Source organism: Phascolarctos cinereus, unplaced genomic scaffold, assembly GCF_003287225.1.
Source record: "Phascolarctos cinereus isolate Bilbo 61053 unplaced genomic scaffold, phaCin_HiC Scaffold_2;HRSCAF=192, whole genome shotgun sequence".
NCBI lineage: Eukaryota > Metazoa > Chordata > Mammalia > Diprotodontia > Phascolarctidae > Phascolarctos > Phascolarctos cinereus.
The window spans coordinates 189,816,794-189,841,291 of NW_027555625.1; the positions used below are offsets into that span (position 1 = coordinate 189,816,794).

At 36.0% G+C, this 24,498-nt stretch overlaps 1 protein-coding gene across 1 annotated transcript in view; it reads right to left on the reverse strand.

The window, feature by feature from the left end:
- Positions 1–24,498, reverse strand: part of PXDN (peroxidasin) — a 144,083-nt gene that overhangs the window by 31,378 nt on the left and 88,207 nt on the right. The window contains 9 exon segments of the mRNA XM_020965833.2: positions 1,722–1,834; positions 3,741–3,899; positions 5,573–5,689; positions 10,487–10,759; positions 12,676–12,845; positions 15,652–15,769; positions 18,759–18,928; positions 22,342–22,413; positions 22,984–23,055. Of these exon segments, the coding sequence (XP_020821492.1) occupies positions 1,722–1,834; positions 3,741–3,899; positions 5,573–5,689; positions 10,487–10,759; positions 12,676–12,845; positions 15,652–15,769; positions 18,759–18,928; positions 22,342–22,413; positions 22,984–23,055 (1,264 nt within the window).

Consider the following 24,498-nt stretch of genomic DNA (forward strand, 5'->3'; position numbering starts at 1 on the left):
AACTGGAATCTCTTAGGATGTGCCCTCAGCCCAGCATAAAATTGAATCCCAGAAGGAATTTAATCTATTTCACTCAACACCAAACATTAGAACTAAGTGGTGTTCCACCTACCAGGAGTCTATAATATTCACAAGAATGCCAGAGGGATCCATCACAAGTTAAAAAAAAAAAAGATTAAGAACCTCTCCCCTAGAGAGACTCATAGTGGTTTTCACTTGCTCCTGACCAAATATAATTCTTAGGAATAGGGAACTTCTTAATTCTATAAATGTTGTAGATAGAGAAGATACTTCTCCAAATCAATCACTTTTGGGCTTTTGAAATACTCATCTTCCAAAGAAGTATCACATATTCTCAATATATAATAAATAAAAGTTGTTGGGAGACAGGACACATAGTTCTAGTTCTGACACTAGCTTGGACAAGTCACTTAACTTCTCTAGGATTCAGTTTCCTTATCTACAAAACAAGAGCTGAGGAAACTTGGCAAAGAAAGGCAGATTTTTTTTTAACAGATCTGGAAGGGAAAGAACAAATGCATATTATTTGCTTACTTGTTCATTCTTTTGGTTATTCCTTGTTGAATATAAGGGGGGTTAGATAAGAACTTGTTATGTTGTTTTGAAGTTTATTAATTATTTTTGTTGGCAATTATTGTTTACCTTAAAATATGTAAATGTAAGTTTCTCGAAAGTAAGGATGGTTTTTTATGTCTTTGTATCCCAAGTGCTGAGCACAGTATCTTGCACACAGCAGATGTTTAATAAATGTTTGCTGAATTGAATTGAGGGGGAAATGGTCAATGAAAGGACTTGATTTGAGCCCTACAAATTCTAAATGCCATAATTCCATTTATTATTTTTCCTTCCTTTCAAATTCAATTTAATTTGAAAAAATGTTTATTAAGATGCTAGGACCAAAATGAAATCTTATACCAAGTAGAACAAGGAAGAAATGGATGGGCATATTGCATTTTATTCCTGGGTAGAATATACAGAAAATACAGAATCATGATTAACAGATGAACATGACATGTATATGCAAAAACAAAGTAAATAACTAACTGGGCCACTAACAACCCATTTGAAGTGTTGTGTGTATATGTGCTTTTATATGTGTGTGTGTGTGTGTGTGTATGTGTACATTCACACCTGTACATGTGTATGTATGTGTATATATATATATATATAAAATATATACACATGCATATAAATTCATGCAATGCACGATATGTATAAACATGAATATACACATAAACACACATATTAAACATGGATAATAATATTGCATGTGCATATATTATCATATGTGCATTCATGTTTGCTTGTATGTGAAGTTTATCTGTCATGAAATCTCCTTGACATCACAAGTGGGAAGGATGTTTGTGGATGAAAGGGACGGAGTCAAATAATGACACAAACTTCAGTAGCAGTTCCTCTTAACTGACTTGCCTATTTTCATTTGGATGGTGGCTGTAAGATTGTTTGTTATTCACTTCTTGGGCATTTCATTAAAAACAAATTCAAGACATAAATTTTTAGAACTTCTTTTAGTGGGGACACAGCCCCAAATCTGCCCTTTGTGAACCTTCTCCGCTTCTTTCTGCTAAAACATGGGAAAGGCAGCTGTGAGTTGCTCTACACTTAATAAATTTCACCAGATAGAGGTGAAGTCTAAACTATATTTCTGTGCTCTTAAGAAATCCAGCAACAGAGATTACCTTATTCCATGTTATTACTGGCATGGGTTCTCCTTGAGAACTGCAAGGAATCTGCACATTGGTGCCAACCTCCACTGTCATATCCCTTGGGACACTGGCAAACACGGGAGTAACTAGAAGAAAAGTGACATGTGATTATTCAATGGGCAGATGATAAAACCTAGAACAAATTGCAAGGAATTACAAACAGAACCTGAAAACATGATAATCCCTCTCCCTAACCAGATGAATCATTCAATTCCAATCAATACATATTTTAAGTACTTACATACAAAGCATCAAGCATAAAGCCTATGCTAAGACACTAGATAACAATAACTAAAATCAAACCGTTCTATTCTCCATAAGATGGCCTTTCACCATGGGAATGGGGTGGGGGGTAGGAAGGGGAAACATGTATGCAGGTTAATGTATTACAAGTGATCAATCAACTAATAAGCCTTTATTAAGCACTTAATCTGTGCTAGGCACTGGAATTATACAAACAGAAATGTCAGTCTCTGTTCTCAACAAACTTGTATTTCTAACAGGAGAGATGTCGTGTAAAGATACGTACAACATAGCCAGAAGTAAACTGTAGAGGGTAGGGCACTAACGATATGAGCATGTACATACAAATATATATGTAAGATACATACAATGTAGCTACAAGGTAATTATAGAGGGTAGGGCACCGATGATATGAGAATTATGGGGATAATGGAGAGATTCAGAGAATGTGTAGCAGGAATGGTGGAGAAAACGGATAATTGATGGCATCCCAGAAGAGGTGACGCTGAGCTGAACCTTGAAAGGAAGAGCAGGATTCAGCAGAGATGAACATAAAGGAGTGCATTTCAGACACGAGGGAGAAACTTAGGCAATTGCAAGGACATAGAATGCTGAGTTCAGGTAATCCAGTACTGTAAGTAATCCAGCAAGTAAATCCAGTTAGTAATCTAGTTCAGCTAGAACATATTTCATATAAAGGGGAATAAAGTAAAAATAAGGCTGAAAAGGTTGAAGACAGATTGTAGGGAGCTTCGATGTCCCCAGTGGACTCCCACAGCAGCCCACTCAAGTGTTGATCTCTGTTTTCTCATGTGGCGCCCTCCTAATGCTGCACTATCTCAGGTTCTGCATCATCTCCAGCCCTACTGCACTGTGGCTACTTAGAATTCTCCCACATGTCTGAAGTGGTGCATTCCTACACTTCTAGGAGTATGGTACAGGTATAGGCTGTTAAATGAAGTTTTAAAGAGGACATTAGAAGAAAACAACTGGATGCTAAGCTGGGTATTCAAACGAGGGCGGCTTAAGTGGAAGGGTGGCCACCTAGTCACGAATGGTTTTGGTCACAGCAACTCCACAAACCATCGGCCAATCCATGGTGGAGATGCAATCCACTGAGGGAAATGGTACCTACACCACCACCTGAAATCATTGAGTCCTTGAAATATCAGTTGATTAGAACAGCTGAAAAGCAAGAGTCAAGAAGTGGAAAAATAGAACCAAATTATCATGGAACTAAGAAATAAAATGAAGCAGATTCTGCTAAAATGCTGCACTGAAGTAGAGCTATTTTATGGGTGAAGTTTTGGGGGATATCAAAATAAGTATCACAGGAGAGTAAATAAAGACTTGCTCATTGACAAGTAGATTTTTTTCAAATTAAATAAGGATCTCATTTATCAAAGAAAGTCAATTTCCCCACACTTCATAAATAACCCCTTACTATTCAGGTAGACAAGAATAAGTCAGTCTTGAGTGTTATTATGTGTGCTTTAACAGAACTAAAAGAAAACATGAACATATTTCCACATATCCTTACAAACTTTTTTGAAATTTAAAGCCAAAGAGTTAAGGAGCAATAATATGATTTAACTGCTAATTTTATAAATCCACATTTAAAAAGTGAAATATGTAATTCCCAGTAAGGAAGACTGAAATGAAAGTCAGCAAAGATGAATAAATATATTTGCTCTAAAACAAATGTTCACAATTGCCCCTCGGCACCCCATACCCAATAACAGACTTTACCTCTAGGCTGCACTGTCAAATGTACAGCCACCCTCTGAGAGCCTACAATATTGACAGCTTGGCATTCATACTGTCCCTGGTCATGAAGGGCAACTCCTGAAATCCTCAAAGTTCCCGATGAAAGAACTAGATGCCTCCTATCTACTGAGAGTTGACTCCCTGAAATATAATAACAGTAAGTTATTTCCTTGGCCCTGTAAGGCTATACAGAGAAGCAGTAAGATGTAATAGAGAACTAGCCAAGAAAAGAGGAAACCCTGGGCTTAAAACATACCTCTGATGACACATACTGGTAGGGAGGTGCTGGAGCCAGCTCAAACCTACTCTAGAGAGATAACTGTTAAATTTTCAGTGTGAACATTTATACCTTAGGAATTGGAAAATACTATAAATCATGGCTCAGTAATGGAGAAAATGTTAATAATGCAGATCAAACTTAAAAGCATGTCATGTTTCAAAGCTCTGATTCTTAAACATTTACTAACTCACCCCAATATAATGGCTATGTAATTTTTAACAAGTTGTTTAATCTTCCGTGCCCTAGACACCATAAGGAGTTTTAGTCCCTCAGACTGATTTGAAGAGCAAGTGCTGATCTGCTTTGGTAGAGAGAATTCTTCACTAGGAAATACCAAAATCAATGAAATCATAGATCTGCTTTTGTTTTTGTTTTCAAAGAATATACAATGATATAATAAGTGATTTGAAATAGATAGGAAATCATGAATTTGGCAACCCTGGACAACACTTTTTTGATTACCAGTTTGAGAAAGCAAGCACTGCATGAGTTTTTTCAATAACATGAGCTCAGGGTAAGGAGTATTAACCTTGTATTCCAAAGGCCCAAAATCCACTGTCATCAATCCCCAACCTCTGAATATTAACTCTCGTTTGCATGAACCCATATGGAATTTCCTTCAGGGGCGATATCAAATAAAGTCAAGAGCTAATTAAATCTGATGGGTCCCCTTGCTCTAGACTAGTACCACTCTTCCTGTTTACATCAGGACAGAATGAGAGATCCAGAAAAGAGCCATGTATCTATGTACTAATAAGATCAGATATGGGCATTCCACAAAGAGACTGAAATTCAAGAGGAAGGCACCTTGTGCCCAACACTCATCTATCTATCTGATGCTGTCTAGGCTACAATGAACATTTTATGGACAATCAAAATTAATAAAATTATCAAATAACATAATTAGCTAACAAAATATGGAAGAAACAAACATATATAAACACAGTACAAATATAAAAATGTGTAATATGTCAGTATCAATATTAAAAACAGTGCAAGAAAGTTTAGATTTACATAGATTAAAAGCTTTTTTCCTCCTTTATATAGAACTCTCTCCCCAACTCTGTGCAACTCTCACCATGATTTTCTCAAAACATCTCTTGCTTGTCTTCTGATGTCACTTGTCAAGTTAGTTTAATTTAACCCAGATGACCCAAAGTAGAGGGACTAAGTGGGAGAGAGAGGACTATAAATTCAGAACTGGATGATTCAGCATCCCCTCAAGAAGCCACGTTTCCTCAGCATTTGAGGTAATGATATCCACTGTACACACCTTAGCAATGGAAGCATTACATATATAGGACTTTTAGGAGTCCACAAAGAATAAGGCATATCTCAGGCTCAGAGAGTCAACTTTGGGAAGGTCCAGCTCATCTGGGCTCAGCCCAGTAAGTCCTAGACTGACAGCAAAAAAATTATGCAGTTTACCCTAGAAACCTGTATGAATGACAGAAAATTGTACTTTCCATAGTTTTATCAGTATTCTTGGGGTGGGAGAGAAGAAAAAAGAGAAGCACAATATTAGAAATCTCACCTCCTTTAGTCCAGGCAATAACTGGTTGTGGATAGCCCTGTGCTTCGCATTGGAAATCAACTGTGTGGCCCTCAATAACCACTCTGTCTTGAGGGGTAACAGTGAAATGAGGCACAGCTGCAGGAAGAAAATAAATTATTGAAAAAATTACGTCAAAGAGGAAAAGAATAATCTCGAAGTATTAGAGTACAGATGTAAATGACTATAATTTAAAAACAAAGGATATATCAAGAACACTTCCTTCTATGTTCTGTATATGACTTTTAAAATATGAGTTTTCTAATGATTTCCTTGGGTCTATTTAGCCCATTCTCCTTTTCTCAGAAGGGTGAGTATGAGGGATAGCTGGATTCTTGTGTCAGAGCACTTCAGACCAAATTTTGACTCTATCTCACCTTTTCTCTAAGAGTTTCATTTTTGTCTTGTATCTCTAATAACAAACAAGTAAATTGCCAGACACATAGAAGACACTTAAAAATTTCTTATTCAAATGAATTGTATTACTCGGTAAATACAAACTCTTTTGTGTGGCACTCAAGGCTATCCCCAGTCTGTTGGGACTAACTTACCTTTCTAATTTTATCTCTTATAACCCCCTCTGGTCAAAATAAACTATTCTATACCTCATTCCTTCACCTACCAATAAAACAGAATCCATAATCTCTAGAGGCAGCCCAGTTCTATTTCTATATAGCTCTGATTATTAGGAAGTGTTATTCTTATAGATGTGTCTCACTTCTTTATAGATACTGGAAATCAAACTTTTATCCAATATATTTATTTCAAGTGTGTTTTCCTCCAATCAGTTCCTACTGTGTTGATTTTTACATACGTTTCTTCCTTAATGATGATAATAAAGTATAGAATATTAGTTATTCATATTGCTTCTTTCACCTCTTAGGAAGATGAAATCATCATTAAAGCAATTCAAGAAGTTATCATCTCTACTCAGCTTTTATCAGAAAGATCCAATAGATGAAGCTTGCCATCACTACTGTAGCGTGCATCTGTGTCACGTTTATCATCTGCTTCTCAAGCTTCTCCTCCATTTCCTCCTTTCGACTGTGTTGAATATAATTAATTCTCACCACATTATCAGCTGTTTTTTTGTCTACTGATCCATATATTTCATTACTTCCTAGCTCTATATAATCTTTATATATATAATTTGATTCTGTCACCTCTTTTATCTGGGTTGTATACCCTACCGTTAGCATATTCTAATTATGACTCTGGTCCCATCCTCTCAAATTGCCATACCTGCACTGAAGTCTTTAGTTTACTTTGTTTCCTGGCTCAATTCAGCCTACATTTAATAAGCACCTACTCTGTGCAAGAAACCATGCTAGGTGGTCAGGACACAAAGACAAAAACAAAACTGTCCTTTGCCTTCAAGGAGGTGACATCCTACCGGATACAAATTAGTAAAGTCGAAGTATACATAATATAATTTCAAGAACCAAAGAGCAATAATACACGGGAGAAGAGACAGACTAGGAAAGGCCTCGTGTAGGAGTTAGCATTGAATTACCCTCCACATATTTGTGTATTTAATCTAAGAAAATGAAAATTGTTGTTTCTCTGATTCTGAATGTTGTGGGGTTTTTTGTTTCTTCTATTTTGTACCTTATACAATCCTTATGATATCTGACAATGACAGCACATAGGCAATTTCTTCCCTAATGTATCACAGAAAAATTTTGTTGTATTTTTAAGTGATAATAGGGTATAAAAACAGATTAGATTACAGGAATGGCCAAGGTCATTTTCTTTTAATAATTAGCACTGATTAAGCCATTATTAGAATACTATAATCATTTTGGGAACATGAAAACTGAAGAGCATTGGCGAGGATATAGAACACAAGAAAAAGCTGAATAAAAGTTAGAGAAAAGATAATAAAGAAAGACAAGAGGAAAGATGTACTCTTTAAAAAGTGAAGGATGAAAAATTAGTTTGCAGTTACTAAATGAAAATGGATACTTGTATCAGTGATGGTAATAGCTGCTCTTATGAAAGAATAAAGTAAAGAACAGACTTAAATTTCAGAACAAGTAATCTGGGTTACGTATTGAAGAACTTGATAAGAGAGGGGAATAGAATAGTACAAATGCAGCCTCTTATTAAATACCTGTTATACATAAGATACAATGGTTAGCACTAGGTGAGATAGAGAGGAGAAAGTATAGGTGTTCTCTAGGAGCTTCCAATATAGTAGGTGATAGGATACTAACACAGGTGGAGTTAATATTACCTAAGTGCCATAACACATTCTACATTTCCTTCTCTGAGGACAGTTACAAGAAGTATCAGAGTTTAAGAATCAAAGGTCAAGATATGTCACTTGACACAGTACATTTGTAAAAATCTATACATCAAAGAAAACATAGAATGAACATTTATATTTCATGGTAAAAATATAACTGCTTATAATTATTTGTTTTTAAAGTACATTTGAATAGATAAGGAAAATTTCACAAATTATAAGATTTATTTAATTGCCAATTGATATGCTGGTAGTCCTTCCAGTGTTAAATATTTGAAATGGAGGCTATTTTTATCTGATAGTGTTTATGGCAGATAATTGGCACAGTGGATAGAGAGTGCTAGGCCTGAAGTCAAAAGTCTCATCTTCACGAGTTCAAATCTAGCCTCAGACACTTAATAGCTGTGTCCCTGGGCAAGTCACTTAACCCTGTTTGCCTCAGTTTCTTCATCTGTAAAATGAGCAGGAGAAGGAAATGGCAAACCACTCCAGTATCACTGCCAAGAAAACCCAAATGTGGAGGGTGGAGCCTAGATGGCGGAGTGAAAGCAGTGACTTGCTTGAGCTCTCCTCTAAACCCCTCCAAATACCTATAAAAAATGGCTCTAAACAAATTTTAAAGCAGCAGAACCTACAAAAAGACACAGTGAAGCAAATTTCCAGCCCAAGACAACCTGGATGGTTGACCAGAAAGGTATATCAAGCTGGGTGGTAGAAGAGCACAGTGTGGCGTGGGCACGCAGGCCACAGCAAACCTGGAGCAGGCCTCAGAGGACTGAATCCCAGGCAGCTGTGGCAGCTTCCAGACCTCTGAACCCACAAACACCAAAGATAACTTAGAAGGTCAGTGGAAAAAGTCTGTTTCTGCAGTGAGAGAGGAGCTAGGTCAGAGCCAGCTCCAGAGGTCAGAGACAGCTCCAGAGCGCAGAGCGCGGTGGCTGCGTCCTGAGCTTCCAGCCCACGGACTGATGAGGAATCAAATGGCTGATCAAAGGGGGATTGCAGGGATCTATTTACCAGTGCTGAGGCAGGAATCTCTTGCTTTGCCCGTGCTTGGATCTGCATCACAGTTCTAGGTGATGGTCCTGGGGCAAGGAGGGACAGTCTTTTGCCTCTTTTTGTATCCCCAGAGTTTAGCACAGTGCCTTGAACATAGTAAGCACTTAATAAATGTTTACTGATTGACTGATTGTACTAAAAGGCTTCAGTTAGAATTGTTCTGATTCCTTTTAGTAAAATCAGAGTGATCACTGCTTCTGGGCATTAGTATATGGTTTGATATATTAGTATATGGTTCATTAGTTCAATTGACTTGCCCAGGGTCACACAGCTAGTAAGTGTTATGTGTCGGAGGCCGGATTTGAAATCAGGTCCTCCTGAATCTAGGGCCAGTACTCTATCTACTGTGCCAGCTAGCTGCCCCCCATGTAATCCTTTTTAAGAGTCAAATAACTGTAGCTGTGCTTCTATGACTATACCAGAAACACTAGGGAACTAATCAAGGAGCTTACAATCAAATGGCCCAAATAAAATCCCATCTTTTACAGGAAGCCTTTCCCAACCCCTCTTAATCCTATTCTTCCCTCAGTTAGTTATTGCCTCCTCATCCTATATACAGCTTGCTTTGTATATATTTGTTTGTATGTTGTCTCTCACACTGGGCCTGGACTCAAGAAGCCCTGAGTTCAAATGTGGCCTCAGACAATTACTATCTGGGCAAGTCACTTCACCTTTGTTTGCCTCAGTTTTCTCAACTGTAAAATAGGGGTAATAACAGCAATAGATATGTTTTAGATATATTTACTTTTATATTATATTATTATGAATTGCATATTATAAAATATATATTACAAATTATTTATATAAATTTAACATATAAATTTTATTTATATTTATCATATTTGTATTGTATTAATAAATATTTATATAAATAAGATTGAAATATTATCTATAATAAATATATAACTATTAGCTATTTATATAAATAAATAAATGGCAATAAAAGGTAATAATAGTTGTGAGGATCAAATGAGATTTTAATGTGTTCAGCACAGTGCCTGCTATAGAAATGCTGATTTCTTTTCCCTACTTCCAACACTGATTGGTCAGGTACATTATAGTGAGGTTTCATACATGAGTTGAACTAGGTGGCCTTTGAGAATGACCAATTCTCAAATCACGTGATTCCATTTTGATGACAATTCAGATTGCATTTGAGTTGAGGCTTGAAAGATGTGTATGATATCACCAAATAGAGATATATTTATTTACCCACAACCTTTGGGGAAGGGAAGCCACAGGGAGAGAATTTATTGCCATAAAACACATTAAAAGAGGTAAAATTAAGTATTTTGTTAACATTGTATGTTGAAAATATTAACATATATCAATATGCAAAAAGCTTAGAAAGGAGCCAGAGTAATGGAAGGAGGACTGGAATGGAAATCTAGAGACCTGGGTTTGATTTAACTCTGGACCTGTCAGTGTGACCTGTAAGCCACTTGGCTTTGGTGGACCTCAATTTTCTTACCTAAATATAAAGAGTACAGAGAATAGATTATATCAGATAACTATTAAGCTCCATGCCAGCTAGACAATCCCATTATTTGCAAACAGACCTTTCTTCCTTCATTTTTGATGACACTTACCTTGCACAATGATGTAAGCTGTTGCATGGATGCTATCTATACTGTTGGTTGCAAAACATATGTATTCCCCGCTATCTTCCTGTATTACTTTTTCGATGTAAAGACCACCAGAAGGAGTAATGTTGACACGGGGATCAGTTGGCAAGGGTGTCCTGTCACCTTTTGTCCAGGTAATTCGAGGTTGTGGGTGGCCAGTGGCACTACATTCCAAAGTAACACTTTCTCCAACCAACACCTCTGTGTTCTGTGGCTGGATGACAAAACTGGGTCTGGCTATTCCAAGAATAAGAAAGGAAGATTGAAAGAAAGAAATTAAAGCCTTGAAACCATTTCCACCAACATAATACCCTGCTTTGTCTAACCATCTAAATGGAAGGAAATATTCACTTTGGTGCCAACTCCATCTACCTTTTCAATGGATAATATTCAAAGGGTGTCAAACACAAAACAAAAATGTCTTTGAAACAAATCTTTTTAAAAAGCTGTCATCTTAGCTTTGAGGAGAACAATTCATTAACTAAGGTCAGATGTGGTTTATGAGGTCTGAGCTACAAATATTGACATTCTCTTACAAGACTAATCTTTCAAGGTTTCAAACATCTTACTATTCTTCTATTTTCCTTGGGGAGAAGGGAGAGACTTAATCAGGTTTTCAGAAAGAAAAACAAATATAGCAATCCATTAAAAACTATTCAATTCTTTGCAAATTCTCTCCCACTTTAGGTAAATGTGCAACTTTAAAAGAGCCTAATTCAGTCTCAGAGACTCACTAGTTGTGCGAACCTGGGCAAGTCACTGAACTTTGCCTTAATCCACTGGAGAAGGAATGGCAAACCACTCCAGTATCTTTGCCAAAAAAACCCATACTGGGTCATGAAGAGTTGGATACAACTGAAACAACTGAACAACAACACAATCAGAATTTTCATACTATCTTGTGTTGTATTTTTTCTACTTTGCATTATTCCATACCAATTTATCACGTTTAGCATATCTGCTGTATTCCATCATGTGGAATCATATTCCATAGTTTGCTTAGTCATCTCCCTAGTCTTTGGCATTTGGTATAACAGTGGCATAATGGATTAGACTAGAGTCTGCAAGACCTGAGTTTGAATCTTGTCTCAGACAGTTACTAGCCTTGTGGTACTGTCAAGTCATTTAACCTGCCTCAGCCTCATTTTCCTCTACTGTTAAAGGGGGATAATAACAGCCTAACTTCCTAGGGATGTTGTACTGATCAAATTATTTATATACATATATACGTGTGTGTATATATATGTGTATATATACATATATATGTATACACACATATAGATATAAATCTTTAAAAAGCATATTAAAGTGCTGTGTAAATGTGAGTGAGATATTATTAGTGTTATTTGGATACTTTCCAATTTTACACTGTTATAATTAGTAATGCTAAAGAACTTCTTTATATAAATGACTTTATTTCACACTATATTACTTGTGTTTTAGTCTTCCAGGTGGCTAAAAGTGTATAAACAGTGCAACTTTTACTATTCTTCTTCCTATACTATCTACGCCAGTCATGGCAGTTGCCCCTAAACAACCCAAATAGTTACTTTTAAGACTATTTAAATCCTCTTGCCCATTAAGTAATTAATTAGTTTATGGGGGTTTTTTGTGCTAAAGAAAGCATATTAGCAGGTATTAAGTTGAATATATGAAGAGTTTTGCTTCAGCAGCATGATATTCAACTGATTATGTTCATTGCCATTAGACTCTTTATAGGTAAAGATGACAATACTAACTCACCATCAAGAAGGCATGCTATGTACCTTGATCTTATTCCTTCCCCTCCCCTCCCCTGCCTGCCCAAGTAATGATGAAGGGTTGAAGGACCCATCCAATAATTTAGATCGCTCTGTGATGATTGTTAGTCCTCCATACTCATTCTTGTGACCAAGGTCCAACATTACATAGCTAATTGCCCAAGATGGAATTGGACCATGTTATTCAACAGTTCAAACCAGCCCATTGGTTTTGAATTTCCCAGCTTATCATACTCAGCATTGTGCTAACAAAGTAAGCTACCTAATATAGATTAAAATAAAAGTGTGCTGCTAACAAAGTAAGGTACCTAATATGGATTAAAATAATCCAGGATGCTGGAAAGAGTGAGGCCCTGGTTAAAAAAGAAAATTCCTTAGCTGTTATCAGCTTACCTGGAGAACCAAAGTATCTGAGGGTGACTTCCTGAGTTTTCACTTCTCCTGCTACATTTTTTGCCATACACTGGTAAATTCCTTGGTCTGTCTCCTGAGTGTTCTGAATCATCAGAGTTCCATCATCTAACAAGTTTAAACGGGAATCTGTTTTCATACTCAGCTCGTTACTGTAAAGATAGAAATCTAATGGTCTAAACATGTTTTTAAGCACACAGGCACAGGAGATGCCTCTAATCACAAAGAAAGACACTCAGGAATACACTGGGAAAAGGGATTCTGAACTACACAAATCCCAAGGTGCAGCCCCATCTTGATGCCCTCACCATCTCTCAGGGAAGGCTACCCTTTCTTGGGTAGTCTTATGTAACAGGCAGTCCCTAAGAAGGAGCTATGTGCTTACCTCTGTAGTTTTCTGGCTAGAAAATAAGCTCGTTGCAGGCAAAGACTGCTTCATTTTTGTCTTAGTATAATGCCTTGTAGTAGGTACATAATAACTATTTGATGAATGGAATTGAAACATAGGCTTAAAGATTTTAAAGTGGACAGAGACCTAGAAATAATAATAAATGCAACCAAGAGATGAAAGACTTTAAAGAGGCAGAATTTTTTCTGGGGTCTGATTGACTCAAAGTTTAAAGCAAAAATATGTTCACAAACAGAATGAAAAACAATCATTCTGAAACAACAAAGTTTACCTGTGCTTAACTCCTCCTCACTATCACACTTTTATGATAGACAATAAATCGCTACTATCCCCAAACTAACCTAAACACCACTTCTGTCTACACATGTGTGATTCCCAGGGCACTTAACAGCTTTATCCTTCACATGACTTTGAAGATTACTTTGGACAATTATAATCTCTAACCGGAATCCTGCCACATTCAACTATCTTTACACATTCCAGCTTCACTTGGTCATGCAGCCAAGTTCGGGAGCCAGGGACAGAGGGCTTATCACATACAACCACATGGCCTTGCTCACCCCACAGTTTATCTTCATTTCTGATGTGAATTTGCTTTAGATTCTCATTACAGAGACAGAAATCATTAGAGATTTTAACAAGATTATGATCTGCAACAAGAGGTAAAAGTTTGAACACTTCAAAAAAAAAGCTAACATCCTCAATCATACAGAATTGAGGAGGAAAAAAAACTACTGTCTTTGCTAGATCATCAAGATAGACCTTTTTTTTACCCATTTATTTTTTTTTTTAGTGAGCAATTGGGGTTAAGTGACTTGCCCAGAGTCACACAGCTAGTGAGTGTTATGTGTCTGAGGCCGGATTTGAACTCAGGTACGTCGGAGCCGGTGCTCTATCCACTGCACCACCTAGCTGCCCCTTAGACCTTTTTTTTAAACACAGGTAAAAGTAATTTTTTTTTGGCTTATAAAATGAATGCAATGTTCATTGTCTAAGCATTACATTCTTGAAGAGAAGGACAAATATAGGAATATTTTGCTGGAAGAGAAAATTGGATGAACACTTTTTTTTAGTGTTAACTTTATATTAGAAAATTATAATTAAAAATACCAGCAGGGAAAAAATTTCCTCCAATATATTTAGCATAAAATTTCTCACATTAAATAGGGGTTAAAGGACCATCTTTAAGACCTACTTTCTCTAGTTACCCTATTCCTGCCTCCAAACCTTCTTTAAAGCTAGTAATTATAAGTAAACTATCTTCTCCCATGAATCTGCCAAAGCATCTTCTGTTATCGTAATGAAATCTTAATCAGCAACTCTTGAAATTTCCTAACCTCTAGGAAGCTTTATTGGCTGACCGGAGAAATGGCAGCTATACCAGATTCCATGCATGGGAATCCTAACATCCCTTCACTCTCCATTAACAAGATAACATTTATCCAACAAATACTTGTGATATGATCACTTCATATAGTTTATGTAATTATTTCACTGCTTTGTTCAGTTTTCTTTGTGTCATCTAAATGTCCATATACACCAGTGTTATCTGAGATTAAAAGGCCCTTGAAAGATTATGCCTATTTAAATATCTCCCTATGTAGTTAGTAGCTACAAAAAAAAAATGACAATAATGGGCTTTGTGTGAAGATGTCAGTGTGGGGAGACTCAAAAACGGGAAATCAAAAAGGTAGTGTTTCCCAATTTAGGATTAAAGGAAATCTTTTCAAGAATCATATTTAGAGCTTAACTATATTTAGTTCAGGGAAAGATGCATGCAAAAACCACTACAGTCCCAACTGGTTACTCAAATTTCTCCCTAGAGAATAACCTGAAACTTGAAACAATAAATGTGCAAAGAAATCACCCCTCATCTAGATAAGCCTGCTAGGGGTAATTACCAGTTTACTACTGTCTGGAGCCATTGCCCGTAAACTATTTAGACTCAAAGACCATAAAGAGTGAACAGAAGCCCAAAAACAGAAGAAAAGGAGGAGGAGGAGTTGGGGGGGTGGAGAGAAGGGGGAAGAAAGAATTTAATTTGGACAAAGGTAAAAGTAATAACAAGATCTTCTTGTCTTTGGGCCTGGACAGCACTGTATATCTAGTTAAAGGCAGTTAACAAGCATTTACTACAAGTTTACTTTGTACCAGGCACTGTGCTAAATACTGAGTACATAATGAAAAAAAAAATGAAGCCTTCAAGGTTCTCAGATTCTAATGAAGCAGAATATGTTCCATTATTTGGAAAAAAGTACTCAGGAGAAAATGTCTGTATTCTAACTTAGATCAAAGTATAATTGTTAATCTGACTGAAGATTTTTTAAAGCTCCCATGAATCTCTGGTTGTAGTCTCAAAGCCCAGGAAAAAAGTAGGAAAGACAGGAATGAGATGGGGAAACCATAGCTCCTGTTTTTCTTCTTTCAATGAAAGAAAGAATGTAGGCTTTAAAAACCCAGTAAATATGGTAGATGGTGATTATTTCACATGCAAAAATATTGCATATCTACTGTATTGTAGTAGAGTAATTGTTCTTCTTCTGACTTACTTGTTTCGAAGCCAAATTATTTCTGGTTTAGGATTGCCTTCAGCCCTGCAAGTGAAATAGACTGTATTCCCAGAGGTCACATCCACATCCTGAGGCTCTGATGTAATCCTTGGCCTTTCTGCATCAAGAAATGAAAATGAAGTATTGTTTTAAAATTGTCAAGTAAAACTAAATGAGGATATTTTACTTTCATCATTTTTTTAAAAGAATGTGACAAATGCACCATGGTAAATATTTTAGGAAACTCTACAAATGGTTCCCTGCTCTAGAAGGCTAGTTTGTACCCTGAACATTAAAAATGAACTGAAAACTGCTTAGTAATTACTAGACCTGTCTGTAAGAAATTTTATAGATTCATGAAATCACAAATTAAAGAAACTGCAAACACAAGTTGGTGGCCACAGACGTCTGATTTATTTCCAGATTTCTGATTTATTTATATTTATAAAACCACACCTATAGTCTCTATCCATCATGCTCCTACTCTACTATGTTTGAAATAGTCCTCTTCAAATCAGTTTATGCAGGAATCACTTTAAGAAGGTCTATCTTCTTGTCTCTCTAACTTACTCTTTTGTTCTTTCTCCCATAACAATCTGTAAGGAGATAACTTACATGTATGTACACGTACATATACACATGTAAGTACGTACATAAACGTACCTATATGCATCTATGTATGGACATAAACATATATGTTTATATATACCAGAGACTAAAGAGCAGATACTATAGGAAATTAAAATGAACAAAATGGAAATTAGGCATCACCTATATTACGATACATAGCATCAGGGGTATAACAAATTAAAAGGTTCTGCCTGTATGTTCTTTGTATGATCACTGAATTTAAGGCTAGGAAGAAACTTAAGATATGGTCTAATCCAACCACCTCATTATACAAGGGATGAAACTGAGGCCCAGCGATAAGTGAGTTGACCAAGGACATGTGGTTTATTAATGATTAGAGCCAAAATTTGAACCCGGGATTTCTGAATTTAAATCTAGTGGTATAGCCACTGCACCACAGTGCCAATATTATTTCTCCTTTTGGACATGCAATAAATAAACTTTGGCAACAGCATCTGTCAGGCTATATAGTGATTACATTTTCTCAATTACAAAAGTTCAAACATAGTTCAATATACTTCATGGGAATATCCAGAGTACATGAATAAAAGGAAGAAAAACTAAAAATAACTCTCTTCATGTCATCCTCAGATATCAAAACAAACCAATGTACTTTTTTATTTTTGCTAAATATGACCAGAGTTGAGCAATTAGATAACATTCCCCAGCCATTTTCTTTTTGTTTTGTTTTTTTTGTTTGTTTAATTAAATTTTTTTTTTTTTGCTGTGAACTTAGAACCCTAAGGGCCATGGGACTCCATCTGCCTTGCAGTTGAAACCTATTTGTATTACCATCCCCATTAAATGTGAATCCCTCAAATACAAACATCTCAATATACAAAGAATAGCAAAAAAAGATTGTGTAGGAAACTGTGGACTTCTATTGGATGATCTGGGGGGAGGGGTTTAAGAAATACACATACACATGTGTGTAAGGTCATAAGAAAATTATAACGTCATTTCTTTAATAACTCAATTATCAAGGAAGCCTTTCTGGAAAGCTCTACTGCGACTAGTTAATATTCTTCACCTTTTCAAATTACCTTCTATTTATTTTTCTTTATCCATGACAGACAAAGTGGTATAGTAGTATTGAACCAGGAGTCAGAAAATCTGAATTCAAATCCTTTCTTAGGCACTTATTATTAGCTATGTGATCATTAGCAATATACTGAAGCACTGATGAATGACTCAGTTTCCTCACCAGTAAATGCAGGAGACAAGAATTTCAACTACCTATGTCACTATGTTGTAAGGAAAGAGCTTTGCAAACCTGAAAGACTACAGAAATTATTACTATGCTATATTCTCCTAGTAGACCATAAGTTCCTTGAGGGGAAGAACTGTTCTGCTGTGTGGATTTGTATCCTGAGTGCCTGGAAAAACTCCTTGCACCCAATACAACTGAACCATATTATCTTTATAATCAATTTATAACAGTTACTGAGAAAGACAAAAGACCTCAGGACCAGGTACAATAGATGTTAAGATCTCACAAATAAACTGACATAGGAAATAGAGAAGACCATAACAATACAGAGGGAATGGAATATGCTTCTATCACAAAACATACATTTAATACCAGTTAAACAAGGAAAAAAATACTCTAAGAGGTTTTCTTCTTATCTCTCTTCTTTAGTAGTTTCCCCAATAATATCCAGAATGGTGTTCTGAATACATTGAACATTTGATAAATGTAAACCTACATTTTCTCCCAGGATCCACTCAACTGTAGGCAGCTGACAAATGGAAATGGGGAACTGCACAAACTCTCCCCAAAAATCCAGATTCACAAACAGCTGCTCAGTGTGATGGATTCGGAAAACCTCAATTAAATCCTTGTTCTGCTACTCACTATCTATGTGACCTTGGGCAAGCGATTTCCCTTCTCTAGGCTCATCTATCAGATAAGATGTTCCCTTAACATCATTTCATCTTTAGATCCTATGATCAAAGACGCACCAGCTTACTCCTATTTAATTATTCCAGTGTCTCTGAATATATCATCAAAACCTTTCTGCATTTGCTACTGGCCATTTTTATTAGTTCCAGGAAGCTCATATCTCCTCCTAAAATCCTGGTTCCTACATAGAGAAGATATGAGGTAAGATAAGAAAATGGTTACAGTAATGTCCACTATGATGGACAGTGTTAGATATCAGTGGAAGCTACTCTCAATAAAAAGCAATTATCCTTCAGAAAAAGAAAAGAAAAACCAAAAGTTTTATTATAAAAAAGACGCTGAGGCAATTCCTTAGTAGCTTTCTGAAATTTATTTTAAAAAAATTTAAGGCCAAGTAATAACTAACTGTTGCAAATAGACCTGTGCCTATTTAGGACACAACAGTTTCACACACATCTTTGTAAAAACCAAAACACAACCAAAAAATGTAATCTGGGAACCTGAGAGGGCTCATTTCAGTGCTGGCACTTCATTCAGACAAACTGAACTGGAATTATGCCAGGAAAAAACTCACCACAATTCAGTTCTTCTGGTGTTATAGTGGCCACAGATCTCCCTTGGATCCTCCTGGGATATTCACAGGTAGCAGCTGCCTGGGCATTTCCAGACTCTGCATAGGTCTTTAGCAGGTCTGCCAACCACAGGATTTCACAGTCACAATGGAGAGCATTTGAATCCAGTCGCCTTTTAATAAAGAAGAAATAGCCAGTGAAAAATTAGAAAGAAAGAAATATGGTGAAGACTGACAGACAAGGGTGCTAGGGTTCAAAACACAAATCTAACCTAATCAAGAATATTGCTGACTATCTACTGTGCACATAGTCCTATGCTAGATGGACATGCATGATATATACTATATGGTCCCTCCTGAAAAGCCTTACAATCTAATTGAAAATATACAGAACCCATGAATACTACAATCAGAAGGTCCTTTTGAACTCATCTAGCCCAAACAACTGAAATGAATGAAGCATAAATCCCATTAGTCTCATGCCTGAAAAGTGATCATCCTATGTTCCCACTTCAACAACTCTGGTGGTAAGAAAACTCACTACTTAACAAGGAATCCCACCCCATCTTTGGACAACTCTAATTATAAGAAAATTCTCCCTTATGTTGGACTGAAATCTACTTCATTATAGCTTCTACTCATTTACCTTACTAAGTTCTCTCTGGGGTAAAACCAGAAGTTTAATTCAAATGAAATTTCTATAAATTTGTAAATTTTGACGATAGCTATCATATTCCCATCAGTCTTCTCTTCTTCAGGATAAATTCTGAACCAATACTCATGGTGGTTTTGAGTTGGTCACAGATCTAGAAATGAATCTTAGAGGCAATAAACATCCAGGGATATTAGAGGCAATCAAAGTCCAAGGCCCTCATTCTACAGATGAGGAAACTGAGATATTAAGAGGTTAATTGACTTGCTCAAGGCCACCAAGGGAGGTACCCATCAGAGGTGGGATCTGAACACATATCATCTGAATCCAGAGCTGGAGTTCATTCTAAAATACCATGCTGATCTCCCCTTATCATCCCTCACCATTCTCTTCTGGATGTACTCCAACATGTTCATATTCCTTATTAAATATGATATACAGAATTAGAGGAAAATAGATCCCAGACTACACGATAATAGGTCTAGAGCTAGAAGAGAACTGAATGCACTCTACTACCAGAAGAACAAAAGAATCTTGAGGGAGAGAGGTAGCATGTGCCAGATAGGTTAAACCACAGCTACTGCCTCAACTCTAACTTACCCTCAGACTAAGGTGTTGGTAGCCCAACCCAGAGTCAGAGTTCTAGAAACTTCCATTCCCAGGCAAACTGTTCTGCCTTAAGCCTTCCCTATATAGCAATCATTGAAAGAAGCAACTTTGTAGAGAAGGGTTTCATCACACTCATCACAAATACCAACCACCAACCAATTGTCACCCATTGGCAGATAAGCTCAATATGCTGAGGGAGAGCATCATCCTCCAGAGAATCAACTCTGCTACAAGCCCAATTCTCATGGCCAGTGTCCAGAAGAATGACCATCAGAGAGGCAACCTGTTAACTACCTCTACAGGTACCCCACCCTGCACTCTCCTCAGCAGCCACAACTACTGAAAACAGGAAAAAACAAAGTTTTTACTACCAAATTCCTTTGCACTGTTTAAATGGTTCAACATCAGAAATAGGCATGGTGTTATTACTAGAAATTACACAAAAGAAGCTACATTACCATAGGCCTTGCTTATTGGACTTTGCCATCTGTCTTGCAACTGAAACTTCCTATATGTGCTAAATCCCCATAATAAATTAGGAGCTCCTCAAATACAGGGACTGTCTTGCTTTTCTATTTTTATTTCCAGCACTTAACACATTACTTTGCATGTAGCACCTAATAAATATTTTGTCATTCTTTCATTTATTCATTCATCCATTCACAGTTTGGAAGCAGGCTGTCACCTCCCTCTATCTGGATAGTACTTTTCTTTTAAATTAGACTAAGATTCCACTGGCTTTTTGAACAGCTGCGTCATACTCATCACATGTTGAAATATTATCTTAGTTCTATTTCCCTCAAGCTGTATTTGTGCGTCTGATTTGTTGAACCCAAGTGCAGGATTTTACATATTAATTTTCATCTTGTTGCACTTTACCATGGATTCAAGCTGTGAAGGTCTTTCTGCATCCTGATCCTGTCATCCAACATGTCGCCTACCCCTATCAGTTTTCTGATGAGTGTGAATCTGAAAAATTCAGCATGTATCCATGCCTCTTCCAACACTGATGACAATGATAAACAAGCCAGGAATGAGAAGATAGCCAGGAGAACACCAGGAAACACTTCCTTCCAGGCAGACATAAATCAACCCACTTTCTATAAAATCACTCTACTATGAATCTATCTATAACATCTTGCCCAAATTCCTCCACAAGAACATTAGGACAGTCTTGGTCAAGTCTTTTGTCAAAATATAGACACATCTACAGTGGTTTCCCCAAACTAGTTATTTTGACAAAAAAGAAAATGAGTCAAACTTGACACAACTTTTCTTACATGAACCCATATTGGCTCCTCTTCATCTGGCACTTATTCTGTAATACTCTGAGCCTTTAGTTATACTTAGATGTATATGTCTTTTCTCTTCAACAAGAAAGTAAATTCCATGAAAAAAGGAAATTTATTCTATATTCCTTCATATCTTCTTCACCATGGTTACCACAACTCATGAAGTAGGCATTCAATAAATGTCTTGTAGACTGATGAACATTAGCAGTATTCAGGAATAATCAAATGATAATTAAAAATGAAGATCATTGTGCTTAATATCTACCAAAAGGAATATACTTATTCCTTAATAAAGACAAAATACTGAAAGATAAATTTCTAATTGAAAAAAAATTCCTTATTGTGAGGATAAATGCTCTTATTCTGGCAGTCTTTGAAGAAAGGGTATATTTAACTAAGTTTAAACAGTTTAGCTATACATTCATGCCTAGAAACAAAAAATTGCAACTGACATAATAGAAGTTATTTTTCCTTAGTCTATGAGGAATTAATATAACACACTATGTTACAAAGCAATAAGGAGAATTTAAATATGAGCTTAAAGATATTCTCCAATAATTTTTATAAAATCTATCAAGATTTATTCAATACAAATGCTATATTTTATAACCAATAATCTTACCCACCAAAAGAAAAAACAACACTTACATTGTTTGTTATCTTTTAAAACAGATTTTCTGATTGGTATAAGCTTCTATAAATACCAATCAAAGGAAATGGCTAAATAGACACTAATATGCATAAATGTATGTCAATATGGTATCATAGTCAAGAAATTGAAATTGGAAGTGGAAAACTTTGATGTGATTTATTCAGCCCAATGACATTAGACAAGTCATTCAAACCTTTCTGAGTATCATTCTTCTCATCTGTAAAAAAAAAAGTCATGAGGATAACATTTACATGCTTTTAAGTGTTATAAGAAAAGACAACTATATACTATACAACATTACAGAAAAAGAAGCTGTGGATCTGCATACATCATAAACGCAGAATTTGACTTGACTTAGATAAAAAAAATTCATTTACTTACAATCGCTTCATCGAATTCAAGTGACTAAATGTTCCAGGAACTAAGTGAGCAATTCGATTGTTATGTAAAAATCTGTTGAATGAAAGAATATAATGAATCAGTATAATGTAAGCACATTAAATATGAATGATTAGAAATTTGTGTTTTGGGAGATTTAAGTGACTCTATTTTCTGCTTCATTTGAAAGTTACCATTGTTACCGTTATTCTAGATCACCATTGGTTTGTTGAAACTACTCAATAATTGTGAGGTAAACAGCATTAATTTATAGCCCAGTTTCAATAATGTTAATTTTTAAAATGATACTACTATGAGAAAATGTATTTTAACTTTTTAAAATGGACAGTGCTTAAACTTAAGACCTAGTGACCAGCCAACTTAGTGAATAAGATGACACTGCTCCAAGGTAATTACTTAGTATTATTGTCTTAGGCAACAGATTTCAACCTTTCTTACATAATGTCTGGGACACATTTCTCAGAGTAAGGGTTTTTTTTTAATGTATAAAATACATAGGTTTACCAATGTAACCAAAGGATAGTGAAAATAAAACTATTTTTCCTACCCAAGTTCATAGACCTCCTAGTGCCTATCAGATCAGCTCAATAACCCCTGGATTCCAGTCAAAAAATGAAAACTTACAGCCTTTCAAGCTTGGGAAGATGGTTGAATGATTCTGGGTCCAAAGTCTCAATTTGATTAAAGTGCAGATATCTATAAAAGCAAAAATTAAAAACCATCAGAACTTACTTTTGTCAACTTTCTTCGGAATCATTATTTTCCATTGTAAAAGGGATTATAAGTTAATTACAATTTTCACAGGAAATAAAAAGATCATTGAAATATGAAAACCAAAATGAAAAGTTGAAACTAACCTACCTATTTAGAGTTTATATATTTACTTATGAGATCAAATTTACACAAAGTCAACATTATCTTATTAATAAAGTATCTAACTAGTTAAAGCTAGTCAACTTTTTTTTTTCAGACTGGTGATTTCAACATTAAATGCTGCCATATCTATTAACTACACTTCTTATTTTTTAACTAGTATTTAGGGCCATGATCAATTATTTTGGTAGTGCTATTTTTACAGATCCTAACATGGTGCCTTGCCCACTGAATTTACTTGTGAAATATTTGTTTGTTTGAATTGAGTTTGTTTGAAGTTGCGTTCAGAAAGATACCTCATTTTTCATAGGAAGTAATAATGTTGTGTTATCTTGGGCTGCATTAAGAAAACCAGAACATCCAGGGCTAGGAAATAATAGTCCCTCTTTCTTTTGCCTTATTCCAACCACATCTAGGATATTGTGCTGAGTCCTGCCTGGGCATTTCATTACAGAAAAGACTTGTAAAATGGAGAGAATCTAGAGTTCTCCCAATAACACCCCATAAGGATCAGGTGAAAAAAGTGGGGTTGCTTAGCACAGAGAAGGCAGGAAATATAAGGGAGCTGTTTTCAAGGGCTTAAAGGGATAGCAAGTGAAAGTAGGATTAGACTGCAGCCCCAGAGGGCAACAAACACAAAGAAAGACAAATGGAAGTTGAAAAAAAATAGACTTATGCTTATTGGAAAGAAATGAATTTTTAACAATGAGAATATCCAATAGTGCCCCAGAATGTAGTAGGTTTCCCCTTACTTGAGGTCTTAAGCAAAGGCTGAATGATGATTTGTTGAGGATGTTACAGAGGGGGGACTCTTGTACAGGATTAGGTCAGAGTAGATGGCCTCTGAGGTCCCTTCCAACAGTCCTTATGGATTTTGTACATGTCACAGAGAATACTTTGAAGATGCTCTTTGATGTAGCAAATGAAGAAATTCAAGGACAACACATACACTCTAAATTAGGTTAGCATTTACCAACTAGAAATAAAGAAATCCACTGACAAAAGAATGAATAAACACATTATGGTATAAGAATGTAATGAAATATTACTGTACCATAAAAACAAATATAAAGGATTCAGAGAAGCATGGGAAGACACATAAGAACTTGCAGAAACTAAAACGAACAACATACACACACACAATTACTACAACAATGGAAATGGAAAGAAATGGAAAGAAAGGAAAGAAAAATAATTCTTTGCCTTTTTAATGTCCCATCTTGGTCCTAGAGAAAAGACAAGAAAATATATCTCTCTCTCCTTGTT